This window comes from Vulpes vulpes, chromosome X, assembly GCF_048418805.1.
Source record: "Vulpes vulpes isolate BD-2025 chromosome X, VulVul3, whole genome shotgun sequence".
NCBI lineage: Eukaryota > Metazoa > Chordata > Mammalia > Carnivora > Canidae > Vulpes > Vulpes vulpes.
Genome location: NC_132796.1, coordinates 77,107,226 through 77,126,726, shown reverse-complemented (window position 1 = coordinate 77,126,726; position 19,501 = coordinate 77,107,226). Strand labels below are relative to the sequence as shown.

Genomic DNA, 19,501 nt, shown 5'->3' with positions numbered 1-19,501 from the left:
GCTTACAAGCATGGCTTTGAAAGAAAAGGGCAGCGTCAAACACTCGAGAGGGAAACGAATTACGACGGTTAGTCTGAAATAAGATCCCAAGGGCGGAAAACGGGGTGACAAAGTAAAAGATGCTAAAATGGGAGAGGTCAGCAATGCTGAGACCTATCACTCGCCCTCGCCCTGACACGCGCCCGTCCCCCCTTCACCCCCCACCGCCGCCTGCTAATCTCTCATTTGAAGCCCATCCCTCAGGAGGTGACTGGGGCTCTTCTCTTTCTCCTCACCATCCTCCCCGTCCACACACACACGCACCCGCACCCGCACTCGCACTCCCCAGGATGGTGATTATAGATAGGGGCTTTGGCGAAAAAAGTTAAGTCCACAACTGTAAACTGACCCCAGTCACCAGCCTCAATGCTACCTGTCGATGACTAATAGTCGTCATCAGCCCCCGTCCCCGAGGGAAGCGACGGGGCAGGTACTTTGCCTCCGAGAGAAGCCCTCCTCCGCCTCATTGTTCCTCCGCCTCAGAAAAGACCCCTCCTCCCTTTATCCCCCTCCTACCCAAAGAGCAGCTGCTCTCCCGGCGAGGGGTTCTCAGAACTCAGGGAGGGCGACGGAAAGGTGGTGGCGGGAGAAGAACCCCAGCCCCTCCACCCGGGGTTTAGAATCCGGCGGTGGGTGGCGACGAGTTAACTGTTTTCCTCACCGCCTTTTAAGAACCACAAGCCCAGCCCCGAGGTGGGTGGGGGATGGCCGCAGCTTACCTGTGAGACCCCCTCCACCTTCCTCAACGTAGCCCCGACGCCGCTGCAGCACGAAGTAATCGTTGGACCTTTCCATCAGCCACAGCTTCAGCGCATTTTTCAGAAGCACTTCCTCAGGCTTCAGCCACATCTCGAACTTTGTGCCGCCAGGCAGCAGCGATCCAGATGCCCTGCTCACCTCACCCGACACTCCTCTCTTTCCCTCTAATTCTCCTCCCACCAAATTTTCCTCAGGCAACGGCGGCTTGGGTTCAGGTTTTCCACACTTCCCCCAACCCTCCCTTCTCTCCCACGTAGGCAGAGAGATTGCCAATTCCCTCCTACAGCTCTACCGCCCAAATGGGAAATAGTCCTGCTTCCTTGCCTCCTGGGAATTGTAGTTTCCTACTCGCTTTTTCTGTACTTAAACAGCGGGCTCTGAGGACTACAATTCCCACAATCCACAGGGATGAGAACGGGGCGGGGGTGCTTTCAAAGCGCGTCCCGCCACCACTTAAGTGTATTTTGTCTATTTAAAGTTTAAAGCGGTTTTTGGTTCAAATAAGTGAGCCTCAGGTATAAATGTGTTGTTTCTTCTCATCCATTTACAGACGAGGATGTTAAACTGTAGGAAACGATGTTTCTGGAATTTTGAATAACGAACGGCCCAAACTGGGAGGCAGCCTTTGCAGCACTGATTCTTCATGAGTTCTTACTTTGTACTAAAGCGATTTCATATAGATTATCTCACGTAATTGTGACAAGTCTTGCGAAGTGGATATTATTTCCCGCTTTGCACATATATAAACAAAAGCGCAGATGGGTGAGGTGACTTAACCAAGGTCACGCGGTAAGTGGAGTCTGATACACTTGCTTGTCTGCTTCAAAATCTTCCTTAGATTAGGTTCTTTTTGCTTATACAGGAAGAACATAAAATCTCCAAAGCCCCATGATTTTCTTCACGCCATGGGATCCTTCCTCCCCACTCTGCCACCTCAATCTGTTTGTAATCTGTTTATTGTAATCAGCCACGGAAAATGTCTTTGCCAACGTTCCTTTTCAGGATCTAAACAATTTATGAACATTTCCCCCCTTTATTAAACTCTTTAAGGACATAAAAATCTCTTTCAGGATGACCTTCACCTCTCTGTACCTTGGCATCTGCTTAAACACAAAGGTGAATGAGGCCAATGATTTGTATGACATCGCAGTGAGGAATTATTTGAGGGATGTTTTTATTTGTTTCGAAAACTGGGCCCACCAGAATGAAAGAGTACACTAAGCGCAAGACAGTTTTGTAAGAAAGACGGAGTTGGGGGGCAATGTACAAATAAACAAGGGGCTCTTGGTGTGCTATTTTGAGAATAAAGCCACAAGGCCATTTCACTTAAAAAAAATGGGGTGAGACACACCCAGATGCCAAGTCCTGGAGCCAAAGAACTGTGCCTTGGAGGAGTGTTTCTGGCTTAACCCTCCCAAGATGTGGGCCAGCTCAAGGGAGACAGGCATATGCAACAAGCAGGGATTTTTTTCTTAGGGTGAGAAAAGGGTCAGTTTGGGATTCTCTTCTGCTAAAAGGCAGTAAATAGTTCCAAGATAGCTTTCTGGAGAAGATCGGAAGAGGCAATCTTCCCAGAGCCCAAACTGCAATTTATCTGTAGGGAAAGCCATCCCAATTTGGATGTATACTAAGGAAGATAATTTATTTTCCTGGTAAAAGATGGGTAAATGTGGCAGAGATATGAGGTGCCCCTTTTACCTTTCCTTCTCCTTTTTCTTCCTCATCAAACCACATTCTTTACCAGTATCCTTACAACTGTGAAAAGGGCTGTCCAGAACTGGATGGTTCCTCTGTATAATATTGATTGATGATTTTAATTTAAAAATTAATACTAATTAATAAAATTTAATCCTTATTAATAAAACAAGGATTTTTACATCCTTACTTTATAGATGAACAGGATCTCAGAGAAGTTAAATAACTTGCCTAAATTCACATAGCTGAATAAGTAGCAGAGTTGGGGTTTGAACCTAGATTTGTCTGACTACAAAACATGACACTACACTACCTATGCATATGGCTTAAAGATACCTTAAATACATATCCAAAGCCAAACTTATTTCTACAATATTTCCTCTGCCATTTATCCTTCTAGGCTCTCATAGTTCAGAGCACCACTGTTTACCAGGATGCTCAAGCTAAGAACCTTGGAATAATCTTGAACTTCTTACTCTCACCACCTTCATTGTCTCTCTCTCACACACACTCACCTCTACTTCTTTTTCAAAAGTCCATCCCATCCTACTACTACTTCAGATTAGCCTCACATCATTTTTCTTCTACTCTATAATAGCATCTCACCTCATCTGTCTGCTTCCATTCATGTTTTCTGATTTATTCAAGCCACATAATTATGGACATAACGTTATATCATGCAGAGATAATACCTCATTTATCTGACTCAACCTTCTAAATCATAGCTTGAAACACCTTTATGAAAAGGTACTAGAAAACCCCAAATAGCAGTTCCAAACCCTGTGCCATGGAAAAGCTAAGGCTGTCAAAGATTGTACTGGATTCTTATTTGAAATGAATTTCACTAGCTTAGTTTATGCTTTTTAGCCTGTAGCGGGTTTAGAAGCAGTAAGATTCAAAACAGGTGGGTCACCGCTAGAGAACCACTGAAAAGTTTGCTGCTCAAAATGCGGATCCCAGACCAGCAACATCTTCATCACCCAGGAGCTTGCTAGAAACTCAGAATCTCAGACCCCCATCCCAGACCTGCTGAATCAGAATGTGCATTTTAACAAGATTCCCAGCGTAATTTGTGGGCACATTAAATTTTTTTGTGCATTGATTTAAGCAAATTAGATATTTGAAAATCAAACTCTATAACTTGAGGGTGGTTAATGATGTTTCCATTAAGACCTACATAGGCATCTTTTAAAAATAAGCCCTGTTAGAGAAGTTTAGATACCTGAATTGCTTTTTTAAAAAGCTTATATTAGGACAAAACCATTAAAATTTCTTATGTGGTATGTAAATATAAACCTTATATTTTTTAATGTTTAAAAATAGTTTTAAAATTCACTCCAAACAGAAGAGGCAATAAGTAAAAACCTCAATATTGGTTACAGCCTAGGGTGATAAAATTTCTCTAGATGTTATGGAGCTTAATTAAAATACTTAGTAAATGAACACAAACTAGATGGAGGTGGGGGCGGGGAGGAATGTTCCGAGCATTCCAACTGCCTTTAAATGCCTGGGAACCATTATTATTAGTAGTAAGATAATACAAATTAACTTAGGCTAACCCTATAAATGAACTCTTCGAAAATCCCTCTTAAGTTGGAGACTCGGGATCCCTGGGTGGCGCAGCGGTTTGGCGCCTGCCTTTGGCCCAGGGCGCGATCCTGGAGTCCCGGGATCGAGTCCCGTGTCCGGCTCCGGGCATGGAGCCTGCTTCTCCCTTTGCCTGTGTCTCTGCCTCTCTCTCTCTCTCTCTATGTCTATCATGAATAAATAAATACATCTTTAAAAAGTAGGAAGAAAATTCAGAAATGACATGGAATTCTCCTTTGTAAATGCTGAAGAGAATAAAAAACATACATATACACAAAGACTTGTACATATTCATAGCAGTATTATCCATAATGGACAAAAAATAGGAACAATCCAAGTGTTCATTAACTGATGGATAACCAAACGTGGAATACATATCCAATGGAATATCATTCATTCATCAGTAAAAAAGAATGAAGTGCTGATGCATGCTTCAAACATGAATGAGCCTTGAAAATATGATGCTATGTGGAAGAAGCCAGTCACAAAAAACCACATAGTAAGTGTATTCCGTTTATATGAAATGTCCAGAAGAAGCAAATCTATATATAGAGAAGGTAGACTGGTGGTTGCCTGAGGCTGGGAATGGGAGCAGAAATTGACTGCAAAGGGGTATGAGGGAACTTTTGGGGATGATAGAATGTTCTAAAACTGGATTGTGGTGACAGCTGCACAACTCTATACATTTGCTTAACATTGTGTAACTGTGCATTTATAATGGGCAATTTTTAGTATGTTAATTATACTTCAATACAGATATTAAAAATTTTTTAAATTATAAATTCTGTCCCAAAAGAACTCCCTACAAAACAAGAAATGAGAATATAGGTCAAGCTTACTGTGAGCATCACACAGGTACACCTGCATATTGCCTCATAAGACATGTGTACCCAAGACATATGTGTACCCTGGTTTGATAATCATGGCTCTGAGGTATCCCAAGCCTGTTTATTCTTAACATGTTTGACAAAAGAGATGCACTTAACTCATTAACAGCATCCCAACAAACATACTGCCAAAGAGAAGACTGAAGGAAAAGTAAACCTTAAAGTAATAAAATGATTTTATGTCTTGGGTAGTATGAAGATGGACTGGCATCAATGTGTTTTTCTAAAATTATTATCAGTGGTCAGCCTTATTATTTACCTTACTGACTTGAAAAATAAATAAGTAATAAATAAATAGTTCATGGTAGCTCAGTTATATTACAATGACAGCAATTCCTCTCTATGTAATATGTAAATAAATATACTAAAGTTTTAGTTTTTATTCATCAAATATATCAATGACCATTTTTCCTTCCCAAATCCGAGCATATATGAAAAGTTAGTATAGGCTAATTAGACTAAACACCAGACACAAACTTTTATTGGAATATTTTATTTACATTTTATATTTAAAGAGAATCAATACAAATCGGGAAATATTTACACCATTTCAAATCAGTGTACAAGAATGCAATGGTTTTGTCCATTCTACATTTAGCAAACAAAAATACATGTCTGTTCTGCTTTTGCCTAAATTCTGCTGGAATTTGCACTGGAAACACAACTTTAAAACCAAGATAAGCCACACAGAATACGAATAAAGTGCATTTTTAAGTAGCTCTATTTTACTTTGGTGGATGAAAGCTTCAAACTTTATATTAAGGCACCTGGAATTCCCCCCCCCATTCTTTTTCAAACACCAAGAAAATGCATTCACAAAATTTATAGCTATATGGACAGAATTTTAGTTTACCTAATGTAATTTCAGCCCATTTAGGTAAAATGTAAACTCAATTTTCAAAGTTGGTATTGTTTGGAAAACATTTTCTACAGACTAATTTCTGCAGACTAATTCATACATAAAGATAATTAGCAATTTTTGTGTGACTTAATCATTATCATTTTCAAATACTATAATTTATATACTCCGCTTTTGAAAATCATATGATTTTGAGAAAGTTATACAGCATTTTTATAAGGAAACTTTTTGTCTATAATCTTATATCAAATTGGTGTCATTAATATACCAATCAACCCAGTCCAGTCCATATTCTCTGATTAACTATGCTCAACACTCACATAAAGTACATTTAGCCTAATTTTAAAAACAAGAAATTGTTAAAATGAATATTTTGCTTTAATCTTGTTCTATCAACTTAATGTAGCCTAAAGAGACATTTCATGAAGTACTAGCCTAAGTTTGCATTGCTTTTTACATTACAATTCCAGATCAATATAAGCACCTGGAGAAAAACCCTGACACACATAGCCCAAGCTAAAATAGTAGTATTTTTAATTAAGATACTATCATAAAATAAAGTGATTACAGCTATTCCACATCTTAAAAGCAACATGTCTATAAGAAAATTGTTATAAATTAAAAACATGACTACTTGAAGAGAGTTTTATATTTTTAAAAATGTTTCTATCACTATTGAGAGGAAACTTGCCTATGAAAAACATTATGGGTTTGTGGAAAAAAGTTAATAGATTAAATATTTTAATTTAACTATAGCATAATATTAGTCATCTCAGCACTTTCAGTATCATTCTTATTTAATTAAGTTTATCCAGTTCATTAATAGTAAACTATGCCCTGATTGGCAGTTCTGTTATTACTAAAGTTTCAAGTTTTCTAATTGACACAGATTTTAGGATTTAATTTCTCGAACAGCAATCTCTTGATCAGGAGTTTCATCTTCTTCAAAGGTTGGGTTGTCAACATGAGGAACAATATCCACTGCCACGGAACTTGCCTCATGGTTTACCAGCTGTAGATTCTCATCTTTAAAAAGAAATGGCAAAAAATAAAAATAAAAATAAAAAATAAAAAAAATAAAAAGAAATGGCAATCTTAGGATGATTTCACCCCTCTCTTAAGACAAAATTCAACACTCACATCTAAAAAGCCTTTCCTGTCTATCATACTCTGATAATGATACTCATTCCCTGTTCCTTTAATAATTGTGTGATTTAGGCTATGTCTTACATAAGGTATATATGATCTTATTAAACTGATTTACAATTACTTTTTCTTTGATTTACATGTGTGCTTACTTCAACCTCCTTAAGAGCAAAAGTTATGTCTTCTGCTGCTTTTTCATCCTTAAGCCTGGCTTCACATTTCAATCACCTGGGTGCTTTAAAATATTACCTATGCTTTTTCACATGCATAGACTTTAAAAACAAACAAGCAAACAAACAAGAAGGTAGACAGAGTACCCCGAATGAAGTACAAACAGTAACAGATGAACATAATTATATAACAGAGGAAATAAAGAACCATCCTGAAAACAGTGGGGAAGGAAAGCACTTAACCTAAGTAATTTTGGAAAACAGTATTCTGACTATATCCTATAAGGCTAAAAACAGAAAGGACACTAGTTAGTGAAATTGTGAGTTACAAATAAGGAAAGGGGAAGGCTAGAATAAACTCTGTGGTGTTTGACTAAAATTAGATATATCAGTATTGAGCTCGTGGTTTTTCAGATAGATGATAGATGATAGATAGATAGATAGATAGATAGATAGATAGATAGATAGATAGATGTATATAGATATGTGTGTGTATATTTGTCTGAGTACATGCACATATTTCCTAGCTTTGTTCACTGAAAGGGCTAACAGCAATGGTACCCCCATAGCAATCAATGATCATGCCTAGTGCCCAGATCCTGGTTTTGAAGTACCATTCTCCAAAAAAGTCCCCCCCTGTCCCCCCGCCGCCCCTCCAATGGCTCCTTCTAGGGCTAGTACAAGGAGAGTACAAGATTAACCCCTTGTAGCCCAGGGGTCAGCAAACTACAGCCTGCAAGTCAAATCAATGGCTAAGAGTGGTTTTCACATTTTTAAAAAGTTGTAAGTCAACCATCTCCCCTCCCAATGCAGCAGATTCTTATGGCCTTCAAAGCCTAAAATATTTACTATCAGACCTTTACAGAAAAAGTTTGTCAATCCCTGGCTTAGAACATCTTGTGGTATCAGAAAAGTAAGAAGTGCTCAAAAAAACAACAAATGCTAAAAGAACACAGAAACCACCTTGATGGAGTTCCAAATTACCAAATCTAGGACAATCTAAGCAATGAATAAATCATGAGAGTAAGACTACAGAATAAATGAAATACCTGTGAGTCCATATTATATATAAATAATTGAATAAATAAACAGAAAGAGGATAATGATTCCTTAACATATAAACTTAATTAATGTAGAAAGAAGGATGGAAATAGAAAATTACCATTTGGCACACATTTCAGTAATAATTATTGCAAGGAAAAAGCACAGATTGCTAAAATTAGTGGGTAAAAGCATGAGAGACAGAACATTTGCATAGTCTCCAAGTGTCTCTTTATAAGATAATAATTACAAAGGGAAAAATAGTACCTTTAAATGGAGAAGCTTGGCAGACACTATCTTAACCAACTAAGCAAAATAAAAACCATCAGTAATAAGACATGAACATCATATGCCTCCTTATATGAGGAAGAGAAGGACACAATATCATTTCTGTGGTATTCTTGTCAGAAATACATAATGGACAATGAACTTATATCATTGGGAAACAGCAGATAAGTTCAAAGTGAGAGACATTCTACAAAATAACTGACCAATAATTTTCAAAGTGTCAACTTTATGAAAGACTAAAGAACAATCACAGATTGGAGATAAAAAACACATGACCATTAAAAGCAATGTGGCTCTCTCAACAAATTGGGTGAATAAATATATTCAAACATAATAAAGGCCATTTATGACAAACCCACAGCTAATATCATGCTCAACAGTGAAAAGCTAAAAGCTTTTCCTCTAAAATCAGAAATAAGACAAGGGTACTCAACTCTCACCACTTCTATTCAACATAGTATTAGAAATCATAGCCAGAGCAATTAGTAAAAAAAGAAAAAGGCATCAAAATCAGAAAGAAGTGAAATTATTTCCACATGACATGACCATATGTCAAGAAAATGATTAAGACTCCACCAAAAGACTGTTAGAATACATGAATTCAGTAGAGTTGCAGGATACAAAATCAACATACAAAAACAAGTCACATTTCTATATACTAACAATGAAATATTTGAAAGAGAAATAAAGAAAATGATTCCAGTTATAATAGCATCAAAACAATAAAGTATGGGACGCCTGGGTGGCTCAGGGGTTGAGCGTCTGTCTTTGGCTCAGGGCGTGATCCCAGGGTCCGGGATCGAGTTCCGAATCGGGCTCCCTGTGAGGAGCCTGCTTCTCCCTCTGCCTCTCTCTGTATCCCTCATGAATAAATAAATACAATCTTTTAAAAAACAATAAAATATGTATGAATAAATTTAACCAAGGAGGTAAAACTGTAAGACAGTGATGAAAGATACTGAATACAAACAAATGGAAATATATTCTATGTTCATGAATTAGAATACTGTTTAAGTGTTCATATACCCCAAAGCCATCTATAGATTCAATGCATTCCCTATCAAAATTCCAATGGCATTTTTCACAGAAATAAAATCCTAAAATTTATATGGAACTGCAAAGGCCCTGGGTAGCCAAAGCAATCCTGTGAAAGAAGAACAAAGTTGGAGCTATCATACTTCCTGATTTCAAACTATATTACAAAGCTATAGTAACCAAAACTAGTATACTGGCATAAAAATAGACACATAATTTAGCGCCCAAAAATAAACCCATGTACATGTAGTCACCTAATACTTGACAAGGGAGCCAAGAAAACACCCAATGGGGAAAAGACAGTCTTTTCAATAAGTGGGTTTGGGTAAACTGGATATTCACATATGGTAGAATAAAAATGGACCCCTATCTCACACCGGTCACAAAAATGAACTCTAAATGGACTAAGGACTCAAACAAGACCTGAAACCATAAAATTCCTAGAAAAAAACATAGGAGAAAGGCTCTCTGACATTGGTCTAGGCAATGATTTTTTGTATAGGACACCAAAGCACGAATCAACAAGTGGGACTACATCAAACTGAAAAGTTTTGCACAGCAAAAGAAACAATCAACAGAATGAAGAGGCAACCTACAGAATGGGAGACAATATTTGCTTATCAGATAAAAGATTAATATCCAAAATATGAAACTCATACGACTCAGCAGCAAAAAAACCAAAAAATCCAATTAAAAATAGAGGAACTAAATAGATATATTTTCTTCTTTTTAAAGATTTTATTTATTCATGAGAGACATAGAGAGAGAGACAGAGACATAGGCAGAGGGAGAAGCAGGTTCCCTATGGGGAACCCAATGCCGAACTCGATCCCAGTAGCCCGGGATCATGCCCTGAGCTGAAAGCAGACTCTCAACCACTGAGCCACCCAGGTGTCCCTAGATATATTTTCAAAGAATACATACGCATGGCCAACAGGTACATGAAAAGATGATCAATATCACTAATCATCAGAGAAATGCAAATAAAAACACAACACAATCACCTTACACTTGTTAGAATAGCTACTTATCAAAAAGACAAGAGGTAAGTGTTGGCAAGGATGTGGAGAAAAAGGATCCCCAGTGCACTGTTGGTGGGAATATAAATGGGCATAGCCACTATAAATGACAGTATGGAGTTTCCTCAAAAAAAATCAAAAGTACAAGTACCACATGACCCAGCAATTTCAGTTTGGGATATAAATGCAAAGGAAATGAAATCACTATCTTGAAGAGATATCTGCACTCTCATGTTTACTGTAGCATTATTCACAATAGCCAAGATATGGAAACATCCTAAATATCCGTTGACAGATGAATGGGTAAAGAAAATGTCATAGACACACAGGAATATTATTCATCAACGAGAAAGAAGGAAATCCTGCCATTTTGCAACAACATGGGTAGACTTTTGTGCTAAATGACACAAGAGAGAAAAAAGACAAATACAGCATGATCTCACTTATCTGTGGAGTCTTAAAAAGAAAAGGCCAAACTCAGAAAGAGAATAGAATGGTGGTTGCCAGGGGCTAGGAGAGAGCGGATGGGGAAATGTTGATTAAAGGGCACACTCTCAGTTATTAGATGAGTAAGTTCTGGGGATCTAATATATAGCATGGTGACTACAGCTAACAATACTGTATTACAGACTTCTTAAAGTTTATACATTATACTATAGTTAAGTGTGGCAACCATCTGTCACCATATAATGTTATTACAATATCATTGACTATATTCCTTATGCTGTGCCTTTTATTCCCATGACTTATTCGTTCCATAACTGGAAGCCTGCACCTCCCACACCCCTTCACCCATTTTATCCATCTCCCTCCCCTCTGCAACCATCACTTTGTTTTCTATATTTATAGTCCTAATTATGCTTTTTGTTTGTTTTTTGTTTTTTTAGATTCCACATGAATGAAATATTATGTTATTAGTTTTTCTCAGTCTGACTGATTTCACTTAGCTGATACCCTCTAGGTCCATCCATGTTGTTACAAATGGCATGATCTCATCCTTTTTATGGCTGTGTGAAATTCCATTGGATTATATATACCACATCTTCCTTATCCTTTTGTCTATTGATGGACACTTAGATTGCTTCCACATCTTGGCTACTATAAATAATGTTGCAATAAATATAACGGTGCATATATCTTTTTAATTTACTGTTTTCGCTTTTGTTGGGTAAATACTCAGTAGTGGAATTTTGGATATACTTGAAAGTTGCTAAGAGTAGATCTTAAACATTCTCACACATACACAACAAAAATTTGTAATTAGGTGGTGAATTTATTAACTAACCTTACTGTGCTAATCATTTTGCAATATATAGGTATATCAAATCATGTTGTACAACTTAAATTTATACAATTTTTTTTTAATTTATACAATTTTATGTCAAATATATCTCAATAAATCTGGAAAAAAAAAGAGTAAAAGGGAAATACAATGTGGGATCCTGGAATAGAAAAAGGACCCTAGTGGGTCAACTGGTGAAATTTGAGTAAGATCTGTTATTTGGTTAATAACATTTTATCAGTTAATTTCCTGGTGTTAATAATTACATATGGTTATATAAGATGTTAACATTTAGAGAAGTCGAGTGAAGAGTATATGGGCATTATTCTGTTTTTGAGATTTTTAGTCAGCCTGAAATTATATCAAAATTAAAATTTAAAAAATACCTATGCTTGGGCCCCACTCCTCATGGATTGTGATTCTAACCATTCTGGGGTAGAGTCCAGGCATCAGCAATGTTTAAAATTTCTCTGAGTGATTTTAATGTGCAACTAGGGTTAAGAACTATGGCTCTTATTTAGTGGTTCTCAAAATGTAGTCCCAGGACCAGCAGCAACGGTACCACCTAGGAACTTACTAGAGACAAAAATTCTCAGGCCCTACTCCAAACCTACTGAGTCAAAAACTGTTGGCAGCCCATTCATTTTAACAAGCTCTCCAGGTGATTTGATGCATGTGTAAGTTTTAAAACCAGTGCTCTAACACAACTTACTGTAATGATGGGACAAGCCTACATGAACTAATCAACTATATGTTCACAAAGTTATTTAAATCAACTACCACTGCAATAATCAATAGCTAATAGCCAAGACACTCAAACTTGTAATACATAATCATAGATAAAATTAAATCTACTCTACATGGTCATTGATTCAACATTTATTTGAGCATCTACTATGTGGCACACTGTTCTAGGTGCTGGGTATACAATAGTGAGTAATAAGACACTATTCCTATCCAAAGGAATCTTAGCCAAGGGAGTCTTTTCAAAGGAGGTTAAGTTTTTTTTTAAATTTATTTTTTATTTATTTATGATAGTCACAGAGAGAGAAAGAGAGAGAGGCAGAGACATAGGCAGAGGGAGAAGCAGGCTCCATGCACCGGGAGCCCGATGTGGGATTCGATCCCAGGTCTCCAGGATCGCGCCCTGGGCCAAAGGCATGCGCCAAACCACTGTGCCACCCAGGGATCCCAAAGGAGGTTAAGTTTTAAAGGAGAAACAGGAATTAAACCAGGCTTCTCCAATTTCTTGGGCGAAGAAGAGTGGAAGGAATGAGCAGAGAGAAAATAGTGGTTCAAACCATGACTGTGGAATTAAGGTTGAGAATTAAGGGATGGATTAAAGAAAAGAGATACTGAATTAGTAAGAAAGAGAGGGAAGAATCTAGGGATCTCCCTAGTTTCTCGTGTGAGGCACCTAAATGGGTGTTACTATCATTCATCCATTCAATACAGAGCAAGGAATTTGGATCATCATTTCATTTGCTTGTCAAATTCTCTGCAAAAACTGTTCTGCTTACTACCGTGCCTCACAATAACAATAGAACACACAAAAAAGTATATTAGAACTTTTTTTAACAAGCTAGCAATAAACTGAATTGTCCTGTACACTTTATCCTTTGTCATCACTGAATTCTATCACCACACAGTTACGGAAACAAACAAACAAAAAAATCACCTAGGGCAAATAGACAATGATTCTCTATTGTATGTAGAATAACCCACAGATTATTAAATATTCTTATGACTACTTTGTACTCCAGGAAATGTCTGAAGATTAGATTACAAGAAATACAAAGTGTACATTTGCATTATAGAACTCCTTGTGTCATTTTCAGGAATGATGTGTATGGCACTGATAAGCCTACTGAGGATAAAGGTTTATGTCAATAGAAAGCTGAAACTCTCACAAGTCGTATTTTTAAAAAAAGATTTCATTTATTTAGTTGAGAGAGAACAAGTTGGGTGAGGGGCAAAGGGAGAGGCAGACTCCCTGCTGAGCAGGGGGCCTGACTCCAGGCTCGATCCCAGGACCCTGGTATCATGACCTGAGCTGAAGGCAAATGCCCAACCAAGTGAGTTACCCAGGTGCCCTTCCCACAAGTCATCTTAACATTTAGTTTTCTTCTACTTCTATGCCAGGATTAGGTTATTTCAAAATAAGGATTGAGAGAAAACCATCAAATCAACAAAAACCATGAAAAAGGTCAAAGTCAAAGAAAAGGAAACTAAGTTTTGTATGCAGGTTTTCTCTGGGGAAGAAAGGAACTGAACTCCCTGAAATTCTTCCACTGGTATGACTAAGTTACAATACTGACTCACATGAAGTTTGAAAATAATATATTCAATTTTGTTTCCATGGTTTGTTCATTTCATGGTAAATAATCAACAGGTGGCAGCACATATTCTTACACAGTTTCCGATCTGTTCAAAAGATGGGTTCCTAAGAAGTTGTGTATAAAATCACTTCGGGACTCCGTTATCTTAGCTTTTGATTGCTCTACAATAAACAAGGGCTTCTAAAGTTTCTCCTCAGCCTCTATAAGCTAATAACCAATACTTAAATGCATCACAGAGAAGCTATCCCATAAAAAACCTTTTTATTTTGTGAATAACCCCCACTCCTGATGCATTTCATCTGTTTCAGATACACCTGAATATGTGCATATTATGTTAAGGCAGGGATGTGTCCTGCACCGCATCTTTGTTACTACAAAAAATCTGGAATGTGTTTTGTGTGTGTGTGTGTGTGAATTCAGGTAACTTTATTATTTTTTTTTACATATTTTTAATAGGAGTTCAATTTGCCAACATATACCATAACACCCAGTGCTCATCCCATCAAGTGCCCCCCTCAGTGCCCAACACCCAATCCATTTACAATTGCACCCAAAAGCATAAGATACCTAGGAATAAACCTAACCAAAGAGGTAAAGGATCTATACCCTAAAAACTATAGAACACTTCTGAAAGAAATTGAGGAAGATACAAAGAGATGGAAAAATAGTCCATGCTCATGGATTGGCAGAATTAATATTGTGAAAATGTCAATGCTACCCAGGGCAATTTACACGTTTAATGCAATCCCTATCAAAATACCATGGACTTTCTTCAGAGAGTTGGAACAAATCATCTTAAGATTTGTGTGGAATCAGAAAAGACCCCGAATAGCCAGGAGAATTTTGAAAAAGAAAACCATATCTGGGGGCATCACAATGCCAGATTTCAGGTTGTACTACAAAGCTGTTGTCATCAAGACAGTGTGGTACTGGCACAAAAACAGACACATAGATCAATGGAACAGAATAGAGAATCCAGAAGTGGACCCTCAACTTCATGGTCAACTAATATTCAACAAAGGAGGAAAGACTATCCACTGGAAGAAAGACAGTCTCTTCAATAAACGGTGCTGGGAAAATTGGACAGCCACATGCAGAAGAATGAAACTGGACCATTCTCTTGCATCATACAGAAAGATAAACTCAAAATGGATGAAAGATCTAAATGTGAGACAAGATTCCATCAAAATCCTACAGGAGAACACAGGCAACACCCTTTTTGAACTTGGCCACAGTAACTTCTTGCAAGATACATCCATGAAGGCAAGAGAAACAAAAGAAAAAATGAACTATTGGGACTTCATCAAGATAAGAAGCTTTTGCACAGCAAAGGATACAATCAACAAAACTAAAAGACAACCTACAGAATGGGAGAAGATATTTGCAAATGACCTATCAGATAAAGGACTAGTATCCCAGATCTATAAAGAACTTATTAAACTCAACAGCAAAGAAACAAACAATCCAATCATGAAATGGGCAAAAGACATGAACAGAAATCTCACAGAGGAAGACATAGACATGGCCAACAAGCACATGAGAAAATGCTTTGCATCACTTGCCATGAGGGAAATGCAAATCAAAACCACAGTGAGATACCACCTCACACCAGGGAGAATGGGGAAAATTCACAAGGCAGGAAACCACAATGTTGGAGAGGATGTGGATCTGGCACTGCTGATGGGAATGGGAACTGGTGCAGCCACTCCGGAAAACTGTGTGGAGGTTCCTCAAAGAGTTAAAAATAGATCTGCCCTACGACCCAGCAATTGCACTGCTGGGGATTTACCCCAAAGATACAGATGCAGTGAAACGCCGGGACACCTGCACCCCAATGTTCATAGCAGCAATGTCCACAATAGCCAAACTGTGGAAGGAGCCTCGGTATCCATCGAAAGATGAATGGATAAAGAAGATGTGGTTTATGTATACAATGGAATATTACTCAGCCATTAGAAACGACAAATACCCACCATTTGCTTCAACGTAGATGGAACTGGAGGGTATTGTGCTGAGTGAAATAAGTCAATTGGAAAAGGACAAACATTATATGGTCTCATTCATTTGGGGAATATAAAATATAGTGAAAGGGAGTAAAGGGGAAAGGAGAAAAAAATGGGTGGGAAATATCAGAAAGGGAGACAGAACATGAGAGACTCCTAACTCTGGGAAATGAACAAGGGTGATGGAATGTGTTTAATGAATGAAAGGAACAAACAACAAAAAGCAGGAGTACTCTGCCGGGCATATGATCCACAGTGGATCATTTGTGGGGACTCACTGCCCCTCATTGTAATGCTTACTTGCTGACTGCACATGTTCTTCCAAAGGTGGTTCATCTGCTCCCTGAACGGAAGCATATCCAGATGATGCGGTCTCACTGCGATTATCCTCTTCATGAGAAGAGGCACTATTTGATGTCTCATTGGAAACAGGGACTTGTAAAGACACTGATCCATCTTCAACATCCACCTTGGGAAAGCATTTGAACAAATTAAAAGATTCTCAGAGTACATGTTTTTCCCTGACATATCATTACAAAGTATCTTCATAGGTAACTTATTAGAGCTATGCTTCTTAATCTTTTAAACCTATCATTTCTTTTGATGATCACAAAAATCTCTTGCTGGTCCCAGCCAGAGCAATTGGGAGTAACTAGTTCCAAGATGGGGTGAAAGATGTTACAGGCAGATTGCCTTCACATCTGATGTTCATCTGGGTGATCCCAGCACTTCATAATACAATGCCTGCTACAGGGTAGGCACTCAAAACAAACAAACAAACAAAAAACCCCCAGAAACATTCACTCTGATTCAAGTTCACCTCCAGCAGTTTTCAAAAGGCAGTTGCTGGCAAAATTCAAATAAAGTCTGAAACTTAGTTAATAGTAACAACCCAATGTCAGTTTCTTTCTTTTAACAAACATACCACAGCAATGCAAAATGTTAACAATAGTAAAAACTGGGTGAGGGGTATGTGGGAACTCTCTATATTGTGTTTGCCACTTTTATGTAAGTCTAAAATTATTAAGAAACAAAACATTTATCAAGAACAACAACATCTCATGCGGTCTTCTAGGGGATTTGAGAATCAGTATCATCTATGTATCTCCTGAAATCAGGAAGATTTTGTTGAGCTTGACTTTCTGTTGTTGGTGTGATGTAAAATGGGTTAAGTTTTATATCATTTACCAAATATAATTTAATATTTATTATACTTATTCAAAATACAGATGCTCATCTAACTACAAGTTTGATTGCTGTGCAATACTAAGAGCAAAAATGCAAGGGCTATCAGAAATCAGTTGGCAATTTATATGGTCGTTACTGACCAAATAATAAAAGGAAAGAAGGAGGAAAATGGAGGTGTGATCCAACATGGCACCTTACTGTCATTATGATATAAATAGGTCCAATTTTTGATATAAGTCACAAGTCTAGCATATTACATAGCTAAAAATTAAGGATGTTATTTTCCTGAAGGCCCAAGTACATAAATAACTTGTTCCTTCATATAAATGGTTTAGCAATGTTTACCTCAATTCCCAAAGCTTTGAGTATGTCACATTTGCACATGGGGCAAGTCCTGTGTTCTAACAGCCATGGGTCAACACATGTCTTATGGAAAATATGGCTAATGAAAAAAAGCACATAACTTGGTTATCAGTTGTGAAATAGCAACAACACTTGACCTAATATACTAACAGTTTATTCTATATTTTTATTTAGTTTTTTAACAGATGTCTTTTTTCTTTTAAACACACTATTACAGCATAAACACTATGAAGGAGCCACAGAAACAAGATTTGGAAATTTCATAATATAGCATTTTTAAATATAAAAACCTCATTACCTTAGCTTCAAAAAAAAACTATTTTCAACACTTATTACTTCAAAAATGGCTAAGATGTTACCTAAGACTTTGTTCGGTATTTCAGATCTTTATTATCTTGTCATTCCCTAACTATAAAAATAGCACAGTTAGTCATTCTCAATAATATAGTACACCAAAGTACAAAGTACAAGATAATACTGATAATTTAGGCCACGTGGTAAGTTCTAAGAACATCACTATTTAATAGTTAAAGAGCATTAAGAACTTCCAGGAGAGGGATAATATAAAACTAAAGAATGAAGACTTCCAAATAGGTGCCCATTGAGTTGATTTTTTTTTCACTCAATAGTACTGTTAAAATGATTTTAAATTAATTAATCCAGTAAAAAATATATATTTAAACTATGGTGCTGACTAGGTTCTCAGTTTTATATGGAACTAGTTTCCAAATTGTACCAGATTCTAGAAACTTTATATAATTAGCCTTATGCCAAAGCATTCAACTGTATTTAAATGAAAATAAACCCTTTCTTTACATCAATTTGGAAACATTCAATATGGTTTCCCTCAACACAATCATTGCAATAAGCCAGATATTCTTATTAATGGTATAAAATAAAATCAAACTTACTTGCAGGTTAAGATGCGCACCAAATCATTTGGTTTATATAGTTCAATACACACAGCACAACTATCTCCATCAGGGCCAATCTCCTATGAACAAATAGTTATTATTACTCTGATGGATAAGAAAAGATACATTAAACCACAGAGCAAGATCAGAATATGTATGTACTTTTTTTTTAGAATATGTATGTACTTAAATTGCATAGATTCTTTCAATAAGCGACATAAAATTATTTAGACTTAACTGAAGTCTTTAAAAAAGAAAAGGTCAAACTTAGAGAAACAGAGAGCAGAAAAGTGGTTGCCAGAGGCTGGGGGATGGGAGAAATAGGGAGTAGGTGGTAAAAGTGTACAGACTTTCGGCTATAATATGAATAAGGTCTGAGGATCTAATGTAAAACATTGTGACTGTAGTTGATAATGCTCTTATACAGCTGAAATTCGAATATAATTTACACTTTAAAAAGGTAAAAGAATAAAGTCAACCAAAAGAGGAACAGTACAAAGAGGAGCAGATAGCGTTTCTTTAAAATGAGGTTTGTATAAGTTCTATAGCTATGTTTTCTCATTTAAGAAAAATTAAGGGGGATCCCTGGGTGGCGCAGCGGTTTGGCGCCTGCCTTTGGCCCAGGGTGCGATCCTGGAGACCCGGGATCGAATCCCACGTCGGGCTCCCGGTGCATGGAGCCTGCTTCTCCCTCTGCCTGTGTCTCTGCCTCTCTCTCTCTCTCTCTCTCTCTCTCTCTGTGTGACTATCATAAATAAATAAAATTTTAAAAAAAAATTTGAAAAAAAAAGAAAAGAAAAATTAAGGTATAATTCACAAGCAGTGAAATTCACTGTTTTTAGTATACAGTTTCACAAGTGTGAACAAATATGCACTCAGTCCTCACC

At 37.2% G+C, this 19,501-nt stretch overlaps 2 protein-coding genes across 8 annotated transcripts in view; both read right to left on the bottom strand.

The window, feature by feature from the left end:
• Positions 1 to 1,353, bottom strand: part of TBC1D8B (TBC1 domain family member 8B) — an 80,341-nt gene extending 78,988 nt beyond the window's left edge. For all 6 annotated transcript variants that reach the window (XR_011998296.1, XR_011998297.1, XM_026014892.2 and 3 more), the window contains exon 1: positions 759 to 1,353. Coding sequence is in view for 4 of the 6 variants with exons in the window: in XM_026014892.2 (XP_025870677.2) it covers positions 759 to 888 (130 nt within the window). In the remaining 2 variants the exon portion in view is untranslated. The remainder of the gene's footprint in view (positions 1 to 758) is intronic.
• Positions 1,354 to 5,444: 4,091 nt separating this feature from the next.
• Positions 5,445 to 19,501, bottom strand: part of RNF128 (ring finger protein 128) — a 106,273-nt gene continuing 92,216 nt past the window's right edge. For both annotated transcript variants that reach the window (XM_026014885.2, XM_026014884.2), the window contains exons 4-7: positions 18,612 to 18,694; positions 17,683 to 17,779; positions 16,450 to 16,618; positions 5,445 to 6,852 (exon numbers count right to left, since the gene is read on the bottom strand). In XM_026014885.2, coding sequence (XP_025870670.1) covers positions 6,719 to 6,852; positions 16,450 to 16,618; positions 17,683 to 17,779; positions 18,612 to 18,694 — 483 coding nt within the window. In that variant the 3' untranslated portion in view covers positions 5,445 to 6,718. The remainder of the gene's footprint in view (positions 6,853 to 16,449; positions 16,619 to 17,682; positions 17,780 to 18,611; positions 18,695 to 19,501) is intronic.